The sequence below is a fragment of the Lissotriton helveticus genome, chromosome 8 (genome assembly GCF_964261635.1).
Source record: "Lissotriton helveticus chromosome 8, aLisHel1.1, whole genome shotgun sequence".
In the NCBI taxonomy this organism is placed as follows: Eukaryota; Metazoa; Chordata; class Amphibia; order Caudata; family Salamandridae; genus Lissotriton; species Lissotriton helveticus.
In genome coordinates, this window is record NC_136069.1 from 28,409,715 (window position 1) to 28,437,561 (window position 27,847).

Consider the following 27,847-nt stretch of genomic DNA (forward strand, 5'->3'; position numbering starts at 1 on the left):
CCTGCCTCATCGGTCTACTCCTGGCCTACCCCTCGACTGAATTTGTGCTGTTTTGGTCCTGATTTTTGACTTCTGGATCTCGTCATCGTCGGCCATTTTCACCAGGTCCCGAGGGCCCCTTTGGGGCGCAGCTCCCACCATGGCCTTTAAACCTGAGTTCGAGAAGCGCAAGACAAAGACACCGGTCCGCGGGGGACCTACTCAGTCTAATGTTATGGATCGTTATACACAACCGCTAGTTTCCCCCGGCGGTGCTAGCCATACTCTGGCAGAACCTGTGATAGACTCCACTGCGCCACCGGAGGTTTCTCTCCAGGACCTCATGAGTGCTATTTCTGGAATGAAAGCTGATATGGAACAACAGTATGAGGCCCTCGCCGCCAAAATCGATGTCGTGGCTGTTGATGTCACACTTATTAGAGCCGACTTGGCCAAAACCAATGAGAGGGTCAAGGCCTTGGATTTGAAGACCTCCAGCCTTGTTACTGATGCGGCGGATGCACAGTCGAAGATCGGTAACCTAAGATCGTCGCACGACTTGCTGGCCCGACGGCTAGACGAGCATGAAAATAGGGCCCGGCGGAACAACATACGCCTGGTGGGGGTGCCGGAAAATCCCGAGGGCACTACTGTCGACCTTCTTGTGGAGGACTTGATCCTCAAGCATCTTGCCCCCGCTGGACTTAGCAAACTATTTGCGGTTGAACGTGTTTATCGCTTCACGGGTGGGAAGATTAAACCCGGGGCCCCACCGAGGCCTATTATCGCAAGACTTTTCCACTTTCGGTATCGCGATGCTATCCTTCAGGCCTCCCGTGGACGTGGCCCCTTGAAGGTCGACAACAGTACGATCAACATCTACCCGGACTTCACTCCGTAGGTCCAGAGACAAAGAATGGGGTTCCAGGGAGTGAAGAGGCGACTGCGGGACTTGGGCCTCAAGTATGGGATGCTGTTTCCTGCTTGACTGCGCATCGAATATGAGGAACGAACCCTCTTCTTTGATCGACCAGAATGCGCCAGTGACTGGCTTGATACATTGCCAGGACGAGACGATCTTAGCAGACGCCCCGGTGGAGCCGAGGGGGGTGCATCGGGTCATGAGTGACATTGTTGTTTCCGACGTCCAATTTCTCATCACTTGCTCATCAGCTGAGTTATGCCTATTGTTCTACTATTTCTTTGGTTGAGCCCGAGGGTGGTTCGGGTGTAAGGGGACTCTTCCTCCTCCTGGGTTCTTTGTGTAGTTTAGTTATGAGAGGGCGACAGGCACACTGCAAGTTGGGGTGGCTTTTGAGTCGTAAGCAGGGGTGCAGGGTGGGGGGTGTTGTAACAGGAGGTTGTTGGGGGTTCGGGGGGATTGTTATTGTTTTTGTATTTGTTTCTTTCACATGGCACTATATTCTTAGCGCTCATCCTGTTGCTGCTGGGTTTCCCGGGGGGAGGGTAGCTATCCTTTTCTGGGATGGGGGGGGAGGGTGAGTTGCGATTGTTGTCCTGGAACGTTAATGGATTGGGAGACAAGATAAAACGTGGAGTAATGTCTCAGTTCCTCCGACGCCATTCCCCCGATATTGTCTTATTGCAGGAGACTCATTTGATAGGGAATGCTTGCCAGGCTTTGAATAGACGTGGGTACCGACTGGTTGCTCACGCCGGGTTCACCTCCTGATCTAGAGGTGTGGGCATTCTGATTCGGTCCTCTTTGCCACTTGAAATTGATGAGATAACACGGGATGACAGGGGCCGATATGTCGCGATTTCGGGGAGATAGGAGGGTAAGATGCTTTCAGTTGTTAGTATCTATGTCCCCCCGGGTCCACAAGCCACTACCTATGTTGACCTTGGGCGACTTTTGCTGGAGCTCCCTGATGGCCTCCTTATCCAGGGGGGGATTTTAATTCTGTGGTCTCGGGCAACCTAGATCGATACCCGCCCAGAGATTTACCGAACTCCCAGATGTGGCTTGCTGAGCTCCTTGAAACCTTCGGGCTTGTTGATAGTTGGAGAATGCTACATCCCACACTACTACAATACACGTTCCATTCTTGGGCCCATGGTAGTCTCTCTAGAATTGATTACTTCTTATTGCCGTTTGCCCAGTCTTCTTCAGTGCGAGAGGTCCGTCATCTCCCCTGGGGCATTTCGGATCACTCCCCCTTGTGGCTAAGTGTTGAGGCTGGGGTTGGTTGTGCGGGGAGAGTTGCTCCTATAAATCCATGGCACTTGCGAAACCCCAAGACGCGCTCAGAACTGATCAAGGCCATTGATTGTTACTTTACTGAAAATGTGGGGTCAGTTCTTCCTCTGTTTCATTGTGGGAGGCTTTCAAAACTGTTGTTCGTGGTTATTCACTGTCATTGATTGCTGCGGCCAAGAAGGCCACACATGTAGAACTGGCACGTCTCGAAGATGAGATATCAGTACTTGAGAGTGACCTAGGTGGAAATGATACCCCTGCAACTTTACACTCCCTTGCTTTGAAGCAGGCCGATTATAGCGCCCTGGTGACTGATGCTGCTAAAGTTATGAGTAGAGAGCAACAGGGTCGAATATATGATGTGGGTGATAAGGCGGGTAAGCTCATCGCGTGGTTGGATAGGAAGGAGAGAACGAATCGGGTAGTGCCTGTGATCGAACGGCTGAGTGGTGAACGCGTGTCTGACCCGATTGGTATTGTTGACTGTTTTGTGGACCATTTTCAGACTGTCTATGCTTCTGTGAGCGATAGGGATGAATGTGATTCCCGTTTGTTGCTGCGTGATATCGCGTTGCCCTGTCTTTCTGAGGAGAATAGGACCCTGATGGATGCGCCCCTTTCGGTGGATGAGATCGCTGAAGCCATTCGCTCCCTTCGATCTGGTAAGGCTATGGGGCCCAATGGCTTGCCCATTGAGCTTTACAAACTGCGACCCGACAAAATGGTGCCCTATCCGAGAGATATGTTTCTCGAAGCACTCGAAGCTGGTCTCCTTCCTGTTGATCAGCGCCTGGCTACCGTTGTTGTGATTCATAAGGAGGATAAGCCGCGCGATCGTTGTGCTTCATATAGGCCCATTTCATTACTCAATGCTGAACCCAAGATACTCGCTAAATTGCTAGCTAACCGGCTGATTAAGGTTGTAGGCGACTTGATCCATCTGGATCAGTCCGGTTTCATCCCACACCGGAATACCGCCCTTAATCTCAGGAGACTCCACGGAGTTCTCGCGAGAGCTGGGACTCTGACTGAGCCGGCCATTTTGGCTTCCCTCGATGCAACCATGGCTTTTGATACGATAGAATGGCCGTATCTTTGGGCAGCTCTCGCTAAGTTTGGGTTTGGCTCTAAATTCATTGCCTGGGTTCAACTCCTTTATGAACGACCGCTGGCCCAGGTGGTTGTGAATGGCAGGGTCTCTGGCACTTTCACGTTCGGACGTGGTACCCGTCAGGGTTGTCCCTTGTCTTTGTTGTTGTTTGCCCTCGCTCTGGAGCCACTGGCCGAGTGGCTTCGTTGGGAACCCTCGATCAGAGGTATTCAGTGGACTCCCGACTTTGAGGATCGCGTTTCGCTATCATCCTCCTCTACCTCCCCTCCCCCCGGAAGTCTCTTAATGTGCTTTTTGATGTTCTAACCTCCTTCGGGAAGAACTCAGGTCTCGTCATCAATTGGTCCAATTCATGTGTCTATGTTTTGGCTGGGGTTTTCCCCCCGCTGCCCTGTAGATTTCCGATCCAGGTGGCTGAGACTGGTTTTAAGTACCTGGGGGTCTATGTTTCGCTAGACTCTGCAATCCGCTACGAACGTAACCTCCGAGCCCCTCTCCAGCGACTCAAACTTGACGTCAGGCGGTGGCATCGTCTGACTCTTTCCCCATTGGGGCGTGCGGCTGTCTTTAAGATGATGTCGCTCCCCAGGTTCTTATACGCACTTCAGAATTTCTTTGATCCTATACCTCCGGGATACTTTCGTGAAATTGAGGGCCTTCAGAGGCAACTACTTTGGGATGGGCGTGCTCGAATCTCTTTGCCCAAGCTCACCCTGCCATGGTATGATGGTGGCATTGCCCTCCCAGATATTAAACGCTACTATTGGGCCTCGCAACTTAGTGCTGTCAATCACGTGACATACGCCCCTGGTCATACTCCTGCTTTTGCAATGGATAAACATCTCCTTCCGGGTGGGAATTTTAATAGGGCACTTTATTCCAGGAAACCACTTGGTGCCCTGACGGGTCCCACGAAAATTACTGTGCGAGTCTGGCGGGACGTGAATGCTGCCATGGGTTGGAGTGATCGGTTAACACGAGCAACCCCGCTGTATGATTCTGACCGTTTGGGTAATTTGTGGAGAACGAAAGGTTTTGATAAATGGGACATGATTGGTATAATTAAGGTGGCTGATCTCTGGTCCAAGGGTAGTGTTAAGACTTTTGAGGCGCTCAAAATTGAATATGAGCTGGATGACAAGGAATACTTTAGGTACATTCAGGTGCGACACGCCTTGACCTCTGTCTTCCCTAAGGGGACGGATATCCCTGAGTCCTCGCCTCTAGAAGACCGTATCCTTGATGGCCACGTGCCAGATAGCACCATATCTTTGCTTTATAAAAAGCTTATCAATAATAGAGTTGACTTGCTTGAGCGCCTCAGAGCCTTGTGGACTGCAGACGGCTTGGAGCTGGATGATGAGGATTGGCAGATGGCCGTCTCCTCCCCAAAGGAGGTGGCCATCCCAGCCCGCCTCCGTTTCGTCCAGCTAAAGATCCTCCATCGTATATATGTCCCTGGTCCGCGCCTGGTGCGAATGGGTTACTCTCTCGAGTCAATTGGGGTTACTTGCACACTCTAGTTAAACATCTTAATCTAGGCACAAATCTTTGTAAAACCATGTCAGCTATTTTTCGGGCTCCCACAGCAAGAGTGCTGGTGAATGGGACGCTGGGGCAGCCAGCACTGATTAGGCGTGGCACTAGGCAAGGGTGCCCGTTGTCACCACTCTTGTTTGATCTTTATATAGAGCCTCTCGCACATAAGATAAGGCTCTCTGAGAATATTGTGCCTTTTGAGGTTGGAGGTTGGTCCAAGAAGATCGGATTGTATTCAGATGGCATTATAATTTACACCCCTAAACTAAGACAAACTATGAGCTGTCTTCTAGAGATGACAAAAGAGTTCTGGTTTGTTTCAGGCTATGATATTTTTTTGATAATCAACTATATTGTTTTTTAATAACAATTAAATTAATTGGCAGCAGATCAAGCATCGTAATAAAAAGCATCTCATCACATACAGTCGACAAAGGTAAAGGCGGCCCACTGGACTGGGTATGGTAATCCCAAAACATTGCAGATGTACAAGATTAGTCAGACTCTCACACTGGTAGCAAACTGAACCATTTACCCCACACTTTACAGAATAATTCGAGGCAACCCCGGGCCTCGAAAAGAGACTCCTCCTGTGCTCCACACCAATCCACCCCCCTCTTCCATTTCGCACAGTCGGCGCCTTAGCCTGGGACCAAAGCGCAGCTATATCCCTTTTCGCCACCGCCACTGCTGTCCCCAGGAAACGCTTATCTGCCCTGGAGCCATCCAGGCCGTCGAACACCCCCAACAGCAAGCGCCTCGGTTCTTGGGGAACCTCCCATCCTAGGGCCTGCGTGAGCTCAAGTTCCACCCCTCTCCAGAACGGCGCCAGGGCCGGGCATTGCCATATCATGTGATAGAAAACTATTGGAGCAGACTCGCAGCACGCGCATGCTGGGGAAGATCGCATATGGGCCCAGAAAAGGCGTGCCGGAGTGAGGTATGCCGCAGGGAGGTAGTAAAGTTGGACCAGGCATAACTTGGAGGATGTAGTCAAGGTTTTGGGTGCCATAAGGGCATCCCACAAATCCGCCTCCTCAGGGGGACCCAGCCACCCCTCCCTGCGAGCCCAGAGGCGGTCCAGGGACGCAGGACCGTTGTTCACCAGTGACCGGTATATGCGGAACACCCCCCTCCAGGGGACTGAATTCCGGGAGAGAGGTGAGGGATGTGAAGGGCTTGACTGAGTTGTAGATACTTATGGAATTGGTAATGAAGAAGAGCGTGGCGGTGTTGGAGTCAGCGACGGATCGAATGTGGTCTCCCACCCACACATCTCCAAGCAGCGAGATCCCAATGAGGTCCCAGCGGCGGAACTCTTGCTGGGACGAGACCTCCCTCAACCAAGCACCATTCCACAGCGGCGTTTGCCTGGTGAGCTTCCGGTCCCATTGCACGTGGCAAAGGGCTGTACGCCAAGCCGTGAGCACCGTCCTAGTGACAAGGGGTAGAGCCTGCGGCACCGGGCAGCCATATAAAAACGCCTGAATCTGCGTGAAGTCCATTGTTCTGAGTTCCACCCAGTGTGCTGGGTCGGACCAACCGTCCGCAAACCAGTCGTGGATCACGATAAGTCTTGTCGCCAGGTAGTAGAGGTGGAGATTAGATACCCCCATGCTTCCGTCAAAGGGGGGAATACGACAGTGGGCCAGGGACAGTCGAGGCCTCCCTCCTCCCCATAGAAACCGGGCGAGAACGCCGTCTAGTTCCCAGAACCAGCTACCTGGGAGGTGGATGGTGATATTTTTGAAAGCGTAGAGGAAGCGGGGGAGGATCTTCATTTTAAAGAGCGCACTCCTACCCAGGGTTTTGAGGCGTGGGTCTGCCATTTCTTGAGGTCTGCCTTCATCCTAATGACCAAGGGTGTGACATTCAGGGCCCACTCGATCTCCGGCAGGAGGGTAACCCACACGCCAAGGTACTTGAATGATTGCCTCCGGAGGGAGATAGCTGTCTGCCAGTCAAAACATGTCGAGAGGGGTGCAAAGGGACCAGGGTTGATTTTGCTGGGTTAAGTCGAAGTCCAGAGACCCGCTCGAAAGCGGAAAGGACCTCCAGGCATCTGGGGCCGGAACGGTCCGGATCCGCCAGATAAAGCAGGACATCGTCCGCGTAGAGGGCTATCTTGTCGACTTGACTCAGGTCCCAGGCCCACCCCGGATGAGAGGGTCTTGGCGGATGAGCACCGCCAGGGGCTCCATCGCCAAACCAAATAAGAGTGGCGAGAGCGGGCACCCCTGATGGGTGCCCATCCGGATTGGGAATGTCTCGGAGAGCTTGCCGTTAATGAGGACACGGGCCCTGGGGTTACTATAAAGGAACTTGATCGGGCGGTAGTCCGCACAGTCCAGGGAGGGTGGTTGTGTCTTTCGTATGACCACTATGGTGGCCACGTCGGGAAGGACCCCTCTTCCACAACATGATTGAATAGCTCCACTAAGTGGGGAACCAAATCATCGTGGAAGGCCACGTAGTACTCTTGGGGGTATCCGGCAGGTCCAGGTGCAGTGTAAGGTCGCGTAGTAGCCAACAAAGGTTTGCGCAATGGCAGAGGACGTTACATGGTGGACCCCAGTGTCTGACCGAATCTCGGGAATAATGCGGTTGGGGTAGGACACTAGGTTGTGGAGAAGCTTGCCATTTTTATCGCCCCAGCCATAAATACATGCCACCGAAGAGCCCCAGAGCATTTTAGTGGATTCCAACGAGATCCGACATATCTCACCGAGAACCATTGCAAGTTGTCGAGAGGAGTCATCGCTACCGTTGGTCAGTTGGATTCTATCCAAGTGCACTACGTGAGTCTCCAGCTACACGAGCTGGACGCCCTGCTCCACACATTTCGTGTGGACCAGTCCCCTAGCCACACCCGAATGACAGCCTTGCCGGCCTCCCACAGCGTCCCCGGTGAGAGGACCGAGCCCGTATTAGTGAAGAAGTAGTGACGCAATTCTTGCCCGAGTGACCAGCGCGGAGTCTTGCAGGAACCAGGCGTTCAGCCGCCAAGTCGCCCGTGGACCAACAGTGGAGGTCCCAATATGGAGGGAGACAGGGGAGTGATCCGAGATCCCCCTGGGCAATATAATGGCCCCAGACAATAATTGTCAGTCCGTGGCGGGCATCAGGATGAAGTTTATACGGGAGTGGGTATGATGAGCCGCAGATGTGTGGGTGTATTGTTCTTTGCAGGGTTCCCATACCCTCCATACATCACAAAGGCCCAAGGCCGATGACCAACCAGAGAAGCTCCTCGCAGAGGCAAGACGATGTGCCGACAGGGTGCCCGTCGCATCACGTGAGGGCCTCAGGACGGCGTTAAAGTCTCCCCCAACAACAGTGAGGCCCTGTGGAAAGGAGGAAATCACCAGGGTGAGGCGCTGAAGTGTGGATGTCACGAGTGTAGGGGGAACGTAAGTGCACAGGAGGTTTATAGGGTGTTCCTCAATCATTACCGACATGGCCACATACAGGCCCTGCACATCAGTCTCGGCTCTAGCCAGGGTAAAGGGAAGCCCCTTCCTGAGTAGAATGGCCACCCCTCGGGAACCCCGTGCAAAACCAGAATGCCAGACCCGGGCTAGGAAGTTGCATTGTGAGCCCATGAGGTTTGTTTCCTGAAGAAACAGAATGTCGGGCGTGTGGCGGTGGGCAGCATGGAGGACGGCCGTGCGCTTGATTCGGTCGAGGAGGCCATTAACATTCCAGGAGAGGATGTGGAGAGGCCTTTTGAGGGTGTAGGACATCTAGAGGAATGATATGTGGAGGGACGGATGCAAGTGTGGGGCCACGCTCAGTCCAAGGGAAACACCCACCCGGGCCTGGGGCCTAAAGATGAGGGTATGTGAAGTAGTGATCTGCTCGCCGTCAGCGGGAACATCTAGGAACACGCGGCTACCAATGAGAACAAAACATAGCGGCCCGTTCCTGTCCACCAGGCTCCTCCCAGTGCTTTCTTCATGTGCTGGTCACTTTGATTTGGATCTTGACCTGGAAGGATTACTTTTTCTGGATGCTGCTGGATATTTGGATTTTTGCAAAACTGAAAGCACTCAGCAGGTGCAAAAGTTCAATCTTATCATTAGTAACCATTCCCTGTAGTGCTTCCTGAGGGGCCTCTTCAGAGTTCATTTGCCTACTTGCAACTATTCTATGACCCTGCTCTGACCCTCACAGCAGGCTCAGAGAATAGCTACAAGTATACAACAAAGGTCCTGTTAAAAAAATTACACTGCAACAGAAAGCAATTACAGACAAAAGTGAAAGCACTCAGCAGGTGCAAAAGTTCAATCTTATCATTAGTAACCATTCCCTGTAGTGCTTCCTGAGGGGCCCCTTCAGAGTTCAGTTGCCTACTTGCAACTATAGGCCACAAAGGTCCTGTGAAAAAAATTGCACTGCAACAGAAAGCAAATTACAGATAAGGAAGCAGGTGCCAGCCAGACTGGAAGTTTTAAATTCAGTGACACATTAATCAACCCCAAATTAATTCATGTCAGTTGAAGCAGGGCAGGTGTGCTTGCTTTTTGTCACCCCCATAATCTACAGTGATAAACCAACCAGAGGGTGGCAGTGATGTACCAGAGGGTGGCATGGGTGTACCAGAGGGTGACAGTGGTGAAACAGAGGGTGCTGTGAACCTGTGATGATGAACCAGATGTAGAAACAACATAGTCGCGGCCGTTCGGAGCCGACAAGTAAGTTCGCAATTGCGAACTGGTACAGAACCCTCGCGAACTGGCAGAAATCCTTGCGAACACAAAAAAAAAATCAGCAAATTCGCGACAGTTCGCGGATTTTGTGGATTGTGAATCCGTAAATACGCAAGTTCGCGGATTGCCAATTCGCAAAATCCGCCCATGCTTAGTTGGGAGACAACGCTCTTCCCCCCCACCCCCTGACTCCCCCCACCCTACACTTCTGAAGTGTCGCCCAGAAAAAACCCCAGCCATCAACTACCCCACAAGGAGGTGAATCGCTAATCTAAAACGGTTAGCAACAAGCAAGCAAGGACATGGCTGAGCTGGACCCCCCTACATGTATTCGGATGAAATGCTAACAGCTGACAACATGAAATGGTAAATGTGTGACTAATAGAGTGTACCAGTCCCGGGACTGCAATGGAAGATCAAACCCTGACCAGACCACTTAGTAGAGGTAGGTAGGCCCCCGCTCGTGGGGTCAGGAACGGTCACGCTGCAGAGAGTCCCGAAGGGTGAATTGTGTGTTACACATCATGTGGCGTCAGTCATTCTCCCTCCTCCCCACCAGATGCACGGATCATGGGGCTCCCGGACAGGTCCAAGTCCAACATAACCCTTCGCAGAGTTTCACCGGACTCGGGTACGCTGCCCATATCAATCAGAGAAGAACCAGGTTGGGGAGGCGGATCCCTGATTTGGAGTCCGGGCCGGGGAGCGCTGGGGCTGCGCCTCCGGCAAACGGGATTCCCCTCCCGGACGCCCGCCCCTCCTCCGAGACACAGTTCGGCGGCACTGGGACTTGGGCACGTCCTGGTTTGGCTGCGTCAGAGCCCTCCGGGCAGAAGAAAGGGCCGCCTCAGCAGGAGGGGCCGCTCCTCCGTGAGCCAGGTTCATGGGGGTGTCAAAGAAGAATGTATTTTCCAGGAAGATCACCTTGAGCCGAGCCGGTAAGAGGAGACCATAACGAAGGCCCATAGCCCTGAGTTTTTGTTGAACTTCGTCATAGGATCGGCGTTGTGTCAGCACCTCCATGGAGTAGTCCAGAAAAAGAATAATGCTGGAGTTCTGGAACTGTAGCGGCCCAGCTCCCTGGCCGCCCCCAGAATGCCTGCCCCGGTAGTTGAAGATTCGGAGGATAATGGGATGAGCAGGAGCTCCAGGTGGAGGTTTGGGGGCGAGAGAGCGGTGAGCCCGTTCTACCGCGAACCAGGGGGAAAGTTGGGCATTCAGGAGCGGACCCAGGTCTCTATTAAGATGTCAGTACGACCCTTCTCCACTCCCTCGGAAATCCCAGGAGACGCAGGTTGTTTCTTTGCGCCCTATTTTCGGCATCTTCGGCCCTATGGTGTAACTCCGAGGTCTGTGTCTGAAGGCGGGCCACCTGGGATTTGAGCGTTCCCACGTCATCCTCCACCGTGGAGATACGGGATTACGCCTCCGTGATGCGCGCCGTGGCATTGCGGAGGTCCTGGCGAATTAGGGCCACGTCCACCCGTACCTCTCCGATCTTACTCTCTACAGAGGCCTGCAATGTACTTATCGCCTGTAGGATGGTGGAGAGATCCCCCCGGCGATTCTAGGCACAGCCGGAGACCCTCCCCCCGCATCCCGGTCCGACGTAGTGAATTCACCCATTTTAGTTTGGGTTGGGGAATGGGGTTCTGAGTGGTGCAGGTTCTACCCATGTTCCCGAAGAAAGCAGCCTATTGTGGCCAGAGGGGGGCCCAGGCCGGAATCCCCGCCACGACTCCCGCCACCCGGTGTAGTGGCCGATCCCTCCTCCCACTCACAGCACAGCGACGCTGAAGAAAGGAAGCTGCCCTCCAGCGGAGACCAACAATCAATGACAGCGGTGGTCTCCCAGGCAGCCCCTATGGCACCCAAGTCCTCAGACCACTCCCATCCGCCTCTAGCAGTAAAAGTTCCGGGCACCCGGGGGGGTGGGGGCACCACCCGATGCAATGGCTGATGTGCCCCTGTGCACCGGGTCGCGGCGCAGTACTCGGCTAGCTAGTCGTTGATATGAATTGGGCCTCTGCAGAAGTGTACCCGGGGCGGGCTGGTGAAATCTCAGGGCCTTGGAGGATGGGGTTCTCAGCAGCACCTTTGCCCGGGTAGCCACCGGAGTCAGAGGTCAGTACAGCCCGCGCCTGCCCCCAGAGATCACAGAATGTCCAAGGCTCAACTTGATCCGCACTCCTGATAAAGCCAGTAGTCCCCTGCGCCCCCGCACCGCACTCCCAAAATGGCGGAGGGCACGAAGTCAGCAGTCAAGAAGGAAATGGGCCCCCCCCCGATGCAGCCCCTCTCAAGCCAGGATTGAGGCGTGGGTTTTTCAAGCAGCAGCCCACACAATCGCCTCCCGGCCCCAAGGGTCATCCCGCTCGCACTGCAACTGTCCACAGCCCTCCCGTCCTCACGGGGGGAGCACACTTGCGCGACTCCAGCAGCCCGGGGAAAGGGGCACAGAGCCGAACTCCCGGTCCCCGCTCACTCCACAGGGGGGCCCCGCGTATCAGTCCAACTGCGCCACACAGGTTCCGCCTCCACTCATCGCAACCTCGCCCGCGGGCCTCTTTCGGCGCAGGTCAGGCACAGCAACTCAGCCCGATCCGGCAGTCTTCTGCTGCCACTCCGTCAGCGGCAGTGCAGCTTATGAACGTGTCTGTGCACCATATGGCCCGGGAGCAGGTCCGACAGTTCCATGAGGCCGCAATTACCTCGGGGGCCCGAGCGCACATCTCATCACTCCAGGGCGCCTTCACCGTCTCCAGGGACCGCCCCCCCGTCCGCCTCCGGTCCCGCAGCCAAGGGGGGGCGAGCCCGTCACAGTAGCCCCAGGCTCCGAGGCGAGTCAGCTGGACGCCGACACAATACACTGCCAACAGGTGAGTCTCAGGCAGTGGGGCAAGGTGTGCGCCGGCCCGTCAGGGCAGAGACTTCAGGCCCGGAGGCGAGACGCGAAGGGGGCTGCCATCTTGAGTGTTCAAGGCCTCAGGGGAGAGGGGACCAGCGGAGGCAGCAGAGGCACCGAGCAGCCCCCAAAGGGAATCGGGGCAAAGCAGGCGGGATGGGGAGCAGCGGCAGGTGGATGTGGAGATACGATGGCAGCTGAAAGCGGGCGGATGCGAGGCGGATGACGGAGGGGGTCCGGAGCACTCTTAAAGTGCGACCACCATCTTCATGAATCAGGCAACGCCCCCGAGGCTACGATATTAACAAGGAAAAAACAGAAGTTATGGCCTGGAACATGAACACTAAGGGAATCCAATGTAAAAAAGATATGAGGTATCTTGAAGTTAGGATAACTCACAACGGATCTTACCAGGATTAATTTTGTTAGGCTTAAAAAGGAGATAAGTGAGAGTCTAAGAGGATGGTCGCCTTTACCACTCACATTGTTTTGTTGTGTAAATCTGGTGAAAATTATGATTTTACCAAAGCTGGCATTTTTATTTGAAACAGTCCCCTTGACTTTTAAGAATGAGTGGTTTTCAAGACTGCAGAATGAGATTAGCACTTTTCTTTGGGCATCTAAAGGACCGCGCCTTTCTTTGAAGAAGCTTAGGAGACGGCTGGTGAAGGGTGATCTTTTAGTGCCGGATTTTTGACTTTATTTGTGGGCTTTTTTGTTGAAAAATAGTAGGATGCTGTTCGGTATCCTGACTGATACGGCAATTGGCAGAATGTTTGGAGCAATGTTGAAGAAGCAAAACTATAACGAGAATGGCTTCATGTATAAATTTGCTGATTCGAAGTTTTTCAAGAAGGTTAAGCATCGCGGAGACATGGCAGAGAATCTGGCAGGCTTTAAAAATTCCATATTATAGCCAGAAGGCTTCAATTTGGGAGGCGGCAAGATCCCCATCCTGGTCCAGGGATTTGCCTGCTCGACCACTAAAGGAGATGGGTCTTGAGAGATGGGAGCAGCTATTTCCGGATGGAATATTAATTACATGGGGTCAGTGTGAGGAGGAATGGGGTCCCAGTTTCTCTAGATTTAAATATTCACAGATTCAAAGTTGGTTGGCGGCAATGGGCGACCAAATAGGATCTCACAATGAGCTGGAGGAGAAGCTCTTTTCGAATTGTGACTTTAAGAAAGAAATAGCACTGTGGTACTGGCTGGTGCTAGAAATGGAGGATGGCCCTTTCACGCTTCCAGAGACCCTGTGGGGAGACTGCTTGCTGGAGATCGCGACGGAAGACCAATGGCAAGTAACAATGTCTATGTTTTATAAAATAGTAAACCCCGGATATTTAAGGGGGAATCATTTTTTCACAGTGCACAGGACGTATTGGACTCCTCAAAGACTCTCCAAATTTGGTTCAGGAGGTGTGGTGGTGTGCCCTAAGTGTAAAAGCCCAAATGAAGATGATCTGCATATGTTTCTGCAGTGTCCAAAGATTCAGGTTTTTTGGGAGGCCGTGAGTAGCTCTCTGCCAAGTGTCCTTGGGCTGCAGATTAAGGTAGGCCCTGAGCTGCTTATATTTGGAAGACTGGATCTGCAAGGTAAGGGCACAGATGACAATGTTAAGCATATTTTTTATGCTGTACTTTTGGCTGGAAGAGAGATATGCAAACAATAGTGTCCCGGCCCCTCCAACAGAGCTTGATTGGTTACGTTCCATGAGATGTATTGCAAAATTGGATATTTCGGATCAGACAAAGAAAAAAATATAAATGTTGGAACTCTTTTTTGGCACGTTTTGGGTGAAGGGTAGGGTGTTATGGCGTATAAGAGGTATCGGTCCAATGATTAAGCCTTAGCCTGCCTCAACTGGTGAAAGTCTTCTAGGTTTACCGCAAGATCTGGGGTAAGGGTGTAATTCGCTGTGATATGAGGCTCCCCGGTTTTCTTTTCCATAAAGGGTGCTTCCAAGAGGGGAGCCTCTATTCTAAAGGGTGTTGTTGGTCTACCCGCCCCCCCTTTGTATCCAGTAAATGAGGTTGAAAAGCCCAGGGTGGTTACGTTGAGTTTTGGGTGGCGATAAGGCAAATGAGGATAAAAAGAAAAGAAAAATTTAATGGCTCCCATCTTCTCTCACTCCATTTCTCCTCTTACCTTTCTTAACTATTTCTCGGTCTATTATTTTTAAGTTGGATAAGTCTCCTAGATCAATACTAACCTCTGGACTTTTAGGTGACTTCCCCCTTATGCATTATTTTAGGCCACTTCATGTGTTATTCTTTACCTTATGTATTATTTAAGTATTTCTTGTTTTAAGAAAATTCAATAAAATCTTTGAAATATAGAAAAGCCGAATACGCTATGGAAAGATGTCGATAATTTATACCACTTCCTCAGCACTCCCCTTTCTTTGAAAAACCCCAAACTAAATGTGGAAGTGTGCATTATGCACCCCATGTACTTCCTTGCTGACTTTATACAGTCTCCTGTAGTTGACATTGATTTATATGCGCCAAATGAGGGTCGAGTATTGAGCTCTCGCTAACTCTGCCACACTGGAGAGCTGGACTTTGTGTAGAAGGTGACTCTGTGGACGGCCCAATATAATGCACAAATACTTACTTTTTGTTTCATTGTATTTATTTTTATTAAGAAGGCTATGCTATACATCAAATATTTCACACTGATTTTTTTCTGAAATATGGCTTTTGAAACTAATGCTAAATTTAAAAAAGTTCTTTTCATGTAAATACATAAAACAGTATGTATGTTGATGCACAGAATGAATGTGTTGTGTTGTTGGTAAGAGAAATGGATTTTGAGTAGTTAAATATTAAGTTAGTCATTCATCAGCAAAGTTAAGTAGCAAACTATATACAGCAGCTTTGCATTGTATGATTAGTCATGCTGTGGATTAGGTATTGGCCAAGTTATTCAACTTTAACCAAAGCACAAGGGGTTACATTTGTGCAGTGGGTGGTGCCAGAGAGCTGCTGCCACTGGTGGCCACTCTGCACTAAGATCCTCAGTTTAAAATTCACCTCCATCGTTCAGATAACGTGCTAAAAAAAATCAAACAACAGCATACCTAAACAGTGCGTTGTCTGCTGATTCTGGAGAGCAGAACTCTGCTGCCTGGATAGATACGTGGGCCTGGACCACTACTGTCCCAATGTGAGTGGTGCGTGCTGCGGCCAGAGAGGGTACTTGGCATGACCACTGAGCTGAGCCGAATAAGGGATGCCTAAGGCCAGTCTTGCCGCGATAACTCATTCTAGTTGCAAGGTTTAATGGAGTGAAGAGAACCATGCAGTAACGCCATTCGACAGCAGTACACCTCCATGTGGGTTCTAGCAGAGGAGGGACCATTACTGAGTGACCCTCCAGCAGAGGCCTGCACTGGTGACTGCCTGATTAGACCTGGAAGAGTTCCTGGACTGACTGCTCTGGCCTCCTGGCCAGTGGTACGGCCCACCACCATCACCTGGCCTACATCAACGTGCCCATTTGAAGGTGGGAGATAAAACGCATGAGAACACGGCTTCAAAAAGCCAAAGAGGGAGGACTAGGTTATCACTGGGGCCTATTGTGTCCAAGTAAGGTGTGGCATTACAATTCCAGCATGCTCATTGAGAGCCTCAATTCATGAGGCATGCCACAAAACAAGATTCTGAAATCAGCGAATTTGCATCTGTCCACCCCTTGTAAGTGCTAATGAGTATATTTACCTACTTTGCTTGACCGAGTAACAGCTCATAGTTGGGCATGTGTCCACGGCGCTGGGGTATAGTAGGAGGACCGGTTGTGTGCCACACGGGTTATAATATGCCTAGGCGAAAGCAAGATCGAACTACTGAACTCAATTTTGCCACATTCTTGGGGGTTGTGTTTAGCATCAATATCAACTAAGAGCCTCAAAGCCTAGTATGAGTAGATTGGTTAATTCCGACCCATTGGTAAACCCCTGATGATGCACTGGTTAGAATTATGAGCTAAAAGCTATTGATTGTATCAGATAATTATCAGTTCTATTAAATACTTCAATCTTCGTTATATTTCAGCAAGTTAAACCTGCCATAATTTAACAGTAGAAATATGTACGTTATTTACCACACCATGTGGATCTTGGTGTATTAAACACCAAAAGGCACAAGTTATTCTCCACAAACTCTTAATAGGTGCTATATATTGCAGCCAATAAATAACATACTCAGAGGTATCATTATTTACCAGGTGCGCTAAATAGAACCTACACTGATAATCAGGGTCTTAGAATATTAACACAGACCTGCACATTCACCATCATAATGGCGTGGGTCTCCATGATCACACATGAGCACCATCTTACTTGAGCATTATAAACAGAATCTGAGGACCTGGGAGTCCTCGCACTCACAAACCCACCAGTCACAGGAATACATTCTACCACACCCCATGCAGATGGGAGATAGCAGAGTCTCATCTAATCAGATGCTGAAGCCAGTGGATCTTCTGAACCAAACATGGGTACACCGGGATCAGTGCCAATCCAAAGTGTTATACAGGCAAATGGGTGTGATGAAACAAGAAAACACAGATACAGGGGTAGGAGGTTACAGCCCTGGACACAGCCGGTAGCAAACCTCTTCCACTGGACCTGAAAACTGCTTGTACATCATGGATGGGAAAAACAACTGATTGTGCGTGTAGACCATGTAAAGGAGAGAATGGACAAACCAGGAGTGGGAATTGATATGGTGCAAGAGATAACTGACTGTGAGGACATCATGGCAGTACATAACATTCAACTAACCAAACGTAGTAAATTACTAAAATCAAAACTAAAAATAGAAAGATTTGGGAGTTCGCTCAAGAAGAAATAACCTCTGGCACTGGGCATCCCCAAGACCAAAGTAACACATAGGGTAAAACATCACTATAATAAAATCTGTATCCAGGGGCGTGGCCAAGCCGGCGACCAAGATGGCCACTCGGCTGTGAAACTCTGGAGAATTTGTCCCGAAAAACGGATGCCTGCCAGCACTGTTAAGTGCTCTCTGTTTCTGCATAACACATGATTGCAATACTCTAAGTGCATGGGGATTTGATTATATGATCTAATGCCGCTCGAGATCGCCTATCGGCACCCTGACAGCAGTTGCGGCCTGACGTGGCCCTCGGAGGCCCCGTGGTGACAGGCACTAGGGCTATGATTTCAATTGTGCAGCAGGTGCATTAGCACCGGGACCAAAAGCTCTAGGCACCCCACTAAACACAGATTACTGCCCTTTTTTACAACTAAACAGGCAGTCACACGAGCAGTTATTCCCCAGGCACTGGGTTTATGGTTTGAGTTGTTCAGAAGGTGCAGTGGCACCAGGCCCACAAATTGAGAAACTCTGTTTCTTACGTTAAGGCTATTTACTGTTTACCGATACTTATTTTACTTTGGCTGCACAAATTTAAAACCTGCTTGTTTAACTCTGCTTTAGTGGGTGGAACTTTTAACCAATATTGTTCCACTAATAAAATAGTTTTTTTTCTGTCCTGTTTGTCGCTAATAAAAAAAAAATCTGTGTCATGTGTTTGTTGTTTGCGCATTATGTAGAATAAAACGAATTAAGTGATTGTAGTGCTTTACGTGAGCACGCTCCGTAGTGCTCTGTAGGGATGTTTTAACCTCCTTTATCTGTTGGGACAGTTTCTGTATAAAATTACAGTGCCGACAACTACCGTTGAGTCTTGGATTGTAAACACAACCATGTCTCTGTTCTAAAAGTATTCCTTGAGTTTTGTGATTGCAGCTTGTACCTTCGACTGACCGGGAAGGGAGGCTGTGTAGTTGCTAGAGCAGTGGATTTGAAAACTCCAGTTGCTGTGCATTCTTGTCACATTGAGTCAAAGCTTGGCTTTGTGCTCAAGCGTGTTTGGTGACAGTATGGGATTTGTGCTGCTGTTCTATTTTCAGACGATATCTATTATCTTGGAGTAAAAAAAAAAACAGTTTTTTCTTCTCTGGTGTGGGTCTACACTTTTTTAACACAGAGTGTTTAGCTTAGTAAACAAGTCGGTGGTAAGACTGGCTTCTTTTTCGGCGAAGTCCTTTACAGTACTGATTGTACTGTCCTAGCACCAAAAACATGTTATATTGTTCGTTGGCTATTTGAACAAGCAACGTGGTAATTGAGCGATACTCTGTAAACGTGAGCAAGTAATGAGAATGTTGCCATTCATTTTTCCGTGGATATAAAATGCATTCATAATATTTGTATACTTTTAACGCTTGGTATTTTAGCTTAATAATTGCTAAAAATAGTTTGAGTTCTTCAACATAATTTAAAGAGCCTCCTGTATTGTCATTGTTATGTAATATAAATAACATCGATTGCCCATTTGTAAAACAGGCAAACGCTTTGTCTACTTTGGCTCGCTTTATGCATGCTATTTTAGCTATTTTAGCTTAATAATTGCTAAAAAGGGTTTGAGTTGTCCAAAGTAATTTAAACAGTCTCCTGTATTTTCATTGTTATATATTATAGAACGGGCAAAATGCAGTTATCCAGCAGCATTTGGGTTATGATTCAATTGTGCAGCAGGTACAGTGGCATTGGATTTATTATTACACATGCCTTGAAAAAAAATGCAGTGTTTGTTACAACATACAAACTTACAAAAATATAGCACAACAATTGAAAATGTCACAGTGCACTGGTTAAATAAAGAACAAATGTAAACCATGAGTAACATATTGCCAATGACAATGCAAGTTTTATGTTTTAAGTTTTTTTGCAATAATAAAAAACTGTGCAGTGCAAAATAAAAATAACTTTATAAGAGAAAATGTAATTTAAAAAAACTTGCTCATCTCAATAAAACAATATTACTTTGTGTGTTTTTTTCACACATTACTCACCTGCTCAGTTGCTACTTTGAAAAATGTTAAGTTACATTTCATTTGTTTATCTTAACAATGGACAATAACCAAACAACCCCTTTCATCTAGTTTTAATAACCATGTTTTTTTGGATGTGAAAGAACAGTGCTTACGCTGTACTTTTGTTTTTCATCCACCCTTTACCTATTCTCCCCATAGCTGCACCACTTTCAAGCCTATTTATCAGGGACATGTTTATTTTTATCTTTGTCCTACACCTTTAACCTAATCTCTCCACTTTATGATACCTCGAGTAACAACAATATACTGCCTTCTTGTACTAAAACAAGTCTTAACACTTTAACAGTCTTTTTGTAACTTATATTGTACAACTACTCATTAAGATATAACTTGCATATTAATCACCTAGGCAAAACATAATACATTTACTAATGCTTGTTCTTTCATATGGCTTTCTTGGGTGATTGAGAGTTTGCCGACCAATGGGAGGTAGTGTGGGTGGGGGAGGGATGATTTGGGCATAATTTTATTCACAAAACTGATCAAGCATTAGCAGATTGCGAAGCATGTCAGAACATGGTATTACAACACTTGTACATGGTATCCATACTCACCAGCCAAAGATTTTGAAGTGTACGAAAAAGTTCCTTACGACTCATATGAAGCTTCTTTCATGGAATCTAAAATAACTTTCTGATAGAGACTTCTAGCTGTGATATATTCCTTGTAGCGAGGCAGCTTATTCCTAACATTGTCCTAGAAAATGACATTTCAGCAGTGAACTTTTGCACACAAACATGCACGACAATGTTGGATTAGTTTCTCTGAAACTACTTTGTATACACATCCAGCTTCGCACAACATTATCACGATGCCTTGAACATCATGTACTAGGCCTCTCTATGCACTAGGTACAAAAGTCATCCTATCTTAATCCACAATGCGACAGAGCTATCCATAACATCACTAATCTAGCACACACATAGCAAAGGCTGCTTTTTATTATTAATATAGGCATCCAGATAAATTGGTAAAGGAGTCACTTCTGCTGACACCGACAATCCCTGCATGTGGAGAAATCATCATGCACTGCTCTGATATTATCTGAGGGGTTTCCAACTTGAGACCAAGACAGGGTCCTTCCTTATCTCCTATCAGGTAATGGGGTTGGATCATCCCTTGGAGGGGCTCTTGGCTTTACACCCATACACATTCTAGGTACACTCAGAGTACAGTTTGCATCGTAGGAGTACATTAGATTATTGTATTTTGCATATATGCCTGCATATATTCATTGCTTCAGGTGCTTCTAATCTCCTTTATTTGCTTCTGTCTCCTAATAATTGCAGCAAAAGTATTTTATGCAAGAATAACGTTGGTTCAATAAATATTATTGAAAACGTCACACTGTGTGTTCTCTGTATGTTTCTCTGAGTACAAGTGAGCATGAGTGACTGAGCAAAAGATTCTGTACTGTTTCCACGATTCTTGAGTGGTTAGGATTGCCATGTTCAACTGTTTGCTCCATGTAGGCTAGAAGGAGCTTACGGTGGCACTTAGAGCCAGCTGGTATATAGGCCAACATATCCTGTGGGGGTGTCCAGAATCAGTCTTGACACCAAGCCCTTCGTTTATGTTGTCCAAACAATGCGCAGATCGTACGGATTAGTAGGAACTATACGACAGCTGCAGATTGCTTACCTTAGAATATTCCCCAGGTGTCAGACTGGATCCTGAACCTTTTCAAGCAGTACCTCTGCACGCCGGTAGGTGGTGTTGATTTGGCTCTGCGTCAACAGGAAGTGAACTGCGTGGTGCCTATATAGGTGCCACCCCAGCACCTTGCCCTCAGTTCTTTTCTTTCTTAGGAAGTCACACAGATCGAAGAGTGTTACCTTTGTCCACTTTTGGACAACTTTTTCCACATTATTTTGACCCTGTTTTTCAGACTTTGTCTCCCACTTTGTTTATGGATGCCCCCCCCAAAAAAACTGGTGGGGTTTAAGCCCTGTGGTCTGTCTGTGACAAACCCCCACCTAGTTTGCCTTTGGTACTTTGATTGGACCACAATCCCAAGACTTGTGAGGACCGCCGCCCATGAACTTTAAGTCACTCAAAGAGCTTTCCTTGAAGCTTGATACACTCGATCACTCAACACCTGTCAACTCCGCAAAGTTACCGGTCATGAGGAAGGACCCAGGACCATTTGCTGAGACGTTCCAGGCGCTCATCATCTCCCTCAAAGTCGTTGGGTAAGTCCCACAAAAAGTCAAAGAACTGGAAGTGCTCTTTGAGTTTACAGCGCTAGTCCAAATCTTCAAACAGGTTGTGACAAATATACCACTCTAGGCCCCTCTCCAACATGGAACCTACTTGTGGGTCTAGTCCACATCTCTCTGAGGTTCCTTGAGGCGGAGTGCTGGGTACCAATTACAAGATTATTATGATGCCATGTATCTTATTTTTTAGCAGACCAACCCCTCTGGAGTACTTTTGGCCCTCATGGTTTTGGTGTCAGTCAGGTCTTCTAGATCCATTTCTGGATACAGAACGACTCAGAGCATAAGACCGTAACCTTCCCCGGAGCCCGTTCCAGCGATGTTGTTCCTTGGCAGTGCAGACCCCATAATCTTACCTGATACAGAGTTTTATTAGGAAGATCTGATGATCTTTATGGCTTCACCAACCTCCTTTATGACACAGCAGATAGCCGGTATGAGGAACTGGCAGCTGCCAGTGGTCTGGTCACCTTCTCACACTCTGGCCGTGTCTCTTCTAGTGCGGGTATGGAGAAAGGTGCTTCCTTTGCTAGGGTGGTTAGAAGGGTGGCTGAGGTCCTGGGTCTACGCCACCCCCTGCAGCAGTTGAGACAAACATCTTGACAGAGGTGCTTCAACTGGGAATTGGACCCTCAGAACCTCTCCTTCTTTTTAACAAAACCTTCACTGATGTCCTGCTCGGAGCGTCGGCCAAGCCCTGCACAGAGGTGACTGTGCAGAGAACAGTTGCCCCTCTTCACCCCACTCCTAGAGACCCAGCTTTCCCCACACAGCACCCAACCCCAGAAAGTTGGGTTGTCCAGTCCTCCATAGCCAAGATTAACCCTGGTACATTCCCTACCACGCCTCTAGATAGGGAATCCAACAGGCTGGACACCTTTGGCAATAAGATGTTCTCTTCCACCAGCCTTGCACTGTGGTCAGTGACCACTGAGTGCCTTTTGGGCTGATATAGCTCATGGTTTGGGATTCAGTTGCAATTGTGTTCTCCTTGGCCTGGGACGAGGCCCAAGCCACACAAGTGTTTGCCAAAGGCAGAAACGAAGCAAAGTTTACCATTTTGTTGTGAATATGACTGACTTGCTAGGCAGAGTAATTGTGTTATCAGTAGCACTCAGACACCACTCCTTGCTGAGGACTACTGGCTTTTCGGGGGACATCCAGGTATCCCTTATAGACATGCTCTTCGATGATACCCGCATCTTCGGCAACAAGGCAGATTTAGCACTGGAGCTCATCAAGGCCAGCTGGGCCACTGCCAGGTCCTTGGGCCTCTCCATGCCCCATGGCAACCCCATTCTTGCCCAACCACCAAGGCCCAGACGCGCCCCAGTCCTTTTGTGACCTCCACGGACATACAGCTAGAGGTCCACCCAGGCTGCCACCCCTCCGGCCCCTCAAACTATCATGGGCACCCAGTTGGCAGTGAGAACTGACCTCACATGCCCCGCTGGCAGTCTATTGCATCGAACAAGTTGGTACTTCAGACTGTTCAGCAGGGTTACTCTGTCTCCTTGGTACAAACCCAGCCACCAATGTCACCATCTTTGGACTGGCTGATGGAGGGCCACCTATACTGGCTCCGTCAAGAGGTTCTGACTCGTTTGACCAAAAGAGCCATTGAGAGGGTGCTGGCACCAGAAGTAGTTTGTGATTTCTATGTCTACTGCTTTCAGGTGCCCAAGAAGTATGGAAGCCCTCCCCTGTTTTTGACTTGTGCCCTCTCAATTTCTTCCTGAGAAGGAGAAATTCAGAATGCACACATTAGCTCAGGTTCTGTCTGCCCTAAACCATAGAGACTGGATGGTAATTTTGGGCTTGCAGGATGCCCACTTCCACCTTCACGTCCTGCCTGACAAGGCGCTACTTGCGGTTCACGAGCATTATTTAGCTAGGCTCCCGTTTAGCCTTAAGAGCGCTCCTCAGGTGTTCACCACCGCGATCGCTGTGATTGCAGCCCACCTGCGAAAGTTGATGGTTCCAGTCTCCCTCCTATCTCAAAGACTGGCGACTAAAGGTGGACTTTGCCCTATGCAATCGTCTCCCACCTCCAGACTATGGCAAACCTCCTAGACTCGTTTGGGTTCATTATAAACATGCCGAAGCCTCACCTGACTCCCTCTCAGATGCTCCCTTTCATCTGAGCTATTCTGGTTACAATGCAGTTTTGGGCCTATTCTCCAGAAAACCGAGTCCAGGATATTCGGGCTATGATTCCGATGTTTCAGTCTCTAGCCATGATCTCAGTGAGCCCTGAGGCTGCTATAGCAAAACACAACATAGCATAGCATAACAAAGCACAGCATAACAAAACATAGCATAACATAATACATAGCATAACAAAACATAACAAAGCATAGCATAGCATAACAAAACATAGCACAGCATAGCAAAGCATAGCATAGCATAACAAAACACAACAAAACATAGCATAACAAAATATAGCATAGCATAACAAAACATAGCATAGCAAAACACAACAAAACATAGCATAACAGAACACAAAAAACATAGCATAGCAAAACAAAACATAGCATAGCATAACAAAGCACAGCATAACAAAACATAGCATAACAAAATATAGCATTGCATAACAAAACATAGCATAGCAAAACACAACAAAACATAGCATAACAGAACACAAAAAACATAGCATAGCAAAACAAAACATAGCATAGCATAACAAACCACAGCATAACAAAACATAGCAAAACAAAATATAGCATAGCATAACAAAACATAGCATAGCAAAACACAACAAAACATAGCATAACAGAACACAAAAAACATGGCATAGCAAAACATAGCATAGCATAACAAAACATAGCATAACAAAATATAGCATCGCATAACAACACATAGCATAACAAAACACAACAAAGCATAGCATAACAAAACAGAACAGCATAACAAAGCATAGCACAGCATAACAAAACATAGCATAGCATAACAAAACATAGCATAGCATAACAAAACATAGCATAGCATAACAAATTAAAGCATAGGATAGCAAAACATAGCATAGCATAACAAAGCATAGCATAGCATAACAAAGCATAGCATAGCAAAACATAGCATAGCATAAAACATAGCATAGCATAACAAAGCACAGCATAACAAAACATAGCATAACATAATACATAGCATAACAAAACATACCAAAGCATAGCATAACAAAACATAGCACAGCATAGCAAAACATAGCATAGCATAACAAAACACAACAAAACATAGCATAACAAAATATAGCATAGCATAACAAAACATAGCACAGCAAACACAACAAAACATAGCATAACAGAACACAAAAAACATAGCATAGCAAAACAAAACATAGCATAGCATAACAAAGCACAGCACCATATAAGGTGTTATTGAAGGTAAGTAACTTGCCCAACAATGCCTGTAAAGCCAGGTAGGTGCTGGCGTATCTTGATAGGCACAATGTGCACATTGTACGTTTACAGGGAACATTCTTAACCCTAAACATGTAAACAAGGTTTGCGTCCCATTGGAGTACGCACCGCTCTTTTGCTTTTTTATGTAGCTATTACAGGAAGTGTTCCTTAAGGATCCTGAGGGTCGCTTCCTGGTAGTACACTGTTTATGAGAGATTAGGCCTGTTAATATTATCAATGCCTATGAAACAAATATCGATTCGCCTACATTTTTCCAGGACCTAGAGGACAGCAGATGCCAGTAACTATGAATCAGAGATTTTAAACTGGGACTAGACCTTCAGATCAATAGAACCTCCAATGCAAAATACACTATGCCACTGGCTGCCAGGGCACTAGACCAAATGAGAACTCATCTCCAGCTCAGTGACATCTGGATGTGCAGTCACCCACACAGACCGAGAAATACACTTTCTATGCAAATATTATACTCCGCACTGATATGGCGAGGATGAGCATCCAGCAGGCCACAGGTATCCCCAATGTGTGGTCAATAGGCAGCCCCTGACATTATTAAATTATCATCACAGAGTCTGAAATCGCAACAGAATCAGAGGCAGTTCTACAAGCCTTTTTAGGTCTCGCCTGTCAATGCGCATGCGCATTGAGCAGAGCGAGACTATAGCGACTTAAACAGACTTTACCCAACTGGGCGATTTGGTGCTGTGCCCGTGCGCTTTTAGGTCAATGCGCAAGCGCATTGACCTAAAATGCACGTGCACATCATCAAATCGCCATCTGTTCCCTCAGCCGCACTCCTCCCACACCTTTGAAGTGAAGCTTAGCTTCACTTCAAAGGCCACTGCTGCTTCACACCCTCATCGCCGCTCTCCCCGCTCCGCCCCCTCCCCTGCCCGCCGTGTCGCATTTCTCCTCCCCCCCTCCCCTTCTCTGCCTTCTGTCGTAGTTTGGTCTCCTTTATTTTCTTGTTACCTTTCTCTCTCTTGCTCAGGCAGGGGCCAACCATCTGATGATGATAAACAAGCCTCACCCCCACCCCTTCAATCACCGACACACTTTAAGCGATGGTAAGTTCACTCCAAAGGGAGTTCTTTCATTGTGCACTGGCCTTTCTGAGAGTTTAATGGCCGTGTGGTAGCTATCTTTTCTGTGCACCGCTCATAGACTCCAATGTGCCCTGAAGCCTAACTGGCGCTATGTCGCTCCACAGAATTGTCTAGCACTCAGTCGATCCCTTACTATGACTTGGGTAATTAGAAGGTGGCTTCTTCCGACGGGACGGACGTTAACAGCTGTGTGGTTGGAACTGCAACCACACAGCTGTTAACGTGTCAGTGAATCATTATGACAAAGGCTCACTGTGACAATTAGTCACTCTGTTGGTGAATTATGCTTACAGCTCCAGGTCAATAACGTGATAAAGCACGTCAATTACCCACTCAAACTAGCCAAAGACAGCGCCCATTTGCCGGACTTGCAACGCAAAGCCCCCCCGAGATGGACCATTGGTTCATGGTGGCTAAATCAAAGCAGCAGACGATACCTTTGCCTTCCTCTGAAACAAGATTTAAAACCCCCCACAAGAGACGCAGAACTAAGTATTCCACTTACCTTATAAATGAGACGGAGGGATCAACTCCTACAGGCCGCCATGACGCTGCGTACACATATTCACAGATATTCCAAAAAACATTATGAAGTCCACAGGTAAACAATTTTATCAGTCATGAGGAACCACATACCAAATATAACAAAACAAAACCTAGCATAACAAAACAAAGCATAGCCTGACATATCATAACAAAACATAGCATAACGAAACATAGCATAGCATTACAAAATAAAGCAAAGCATAGCATAACAACAAAACATAGCATAGCAAAACAAAGCATAACAAAACACAACGAAACATAGAATAACAAAACATAGCATAGCATAACAAAACGAAACAGCAAAACAAAACAGCATAGCATAACAAAGCACAGCATAACAAAACAGCATGACATAATACATAGCATAACAAAACATAACAAAGCATAGCATAGCATATCAAAACATAGCACAGCATAGCAAAACATAGCATAGCATAACAAAACACAACAAAACATAGCATAACAAAATATAGTATAGCATAACAAAACATAGCATAGCATAACAAAACAAAACATAGCACAGCATAGCAAAACATAGCATAGCATAACAAAATAAAGCAAAACATAGCATAACACAACAAAACATAGCATAGCATAACAAAACAAAGCATAGCATAATAAAACCCGACGAAACATAGCATAACAAAGCACAGCAAAACAAAACATAGCCTAACATAATACATAGCATAGCATAACAAAACATAACCTAGCATAGCATAACAAAACATAGCACAGCATAGCAAAACATAGCATAGCGTAACAAAATAAAGCAAAGCATAGCATAACACAACATAGCATAGCATAGCATAACAAAACAAAGCATAGCATAACAAAACACAACGAAACATAGCATAACAAAACATAGCATAGCATAACAAAATGAAACAAAACAAAACATAGCATAGCATAACAAAGCACAGCATAACAAAACATAGCATAACATAATACATAGCATAACAAAACATAACAAAGCATAGCATAACAAAACATAGCACAGCATAGCAAAACATAGCATAGCATAACAAAACACAACAAAACATAGCATAGCATAACAAAACATAGCATAGCATAGCAAAACACAACAAAACAGCATAACAGAACACATAAAACAGCATAGCAAAACAAAACATAGCATAGCATAACAAAGCACAGCATAACAAA

At 47.6% G+C, this 27,847-nt stretch overlaps 2 protein-coding genes across 6 annotated transcripts in view; both read left to right on the plus strand.

Moving 5' to 3' along the window:
* Nucleotides 1–27,847, plus strand: part of LOC144772264 (uncharacterized) — a 1,157,681-nt gene that overhangs the window by 910,275 nt on the left and 219,559 nt on the right. The window lies entirely within an intron of this gene.
* LOC144773674 (uncharacterized) overlaps nt 1–27,847 on the plus strand; it is a 233,401-nt gene that overhangs the window by 109,100 nt on the left and 96,454 nt on the right. Inside the window, 2 exon segments of the mRNA XM_078658828.1 lie at nt 106–876; nt 4,195–4,474. Coding sequence (XP_078514954.1) covers nt 106–876; nt 4,195–4,474 — 1,051 coding nt within the window.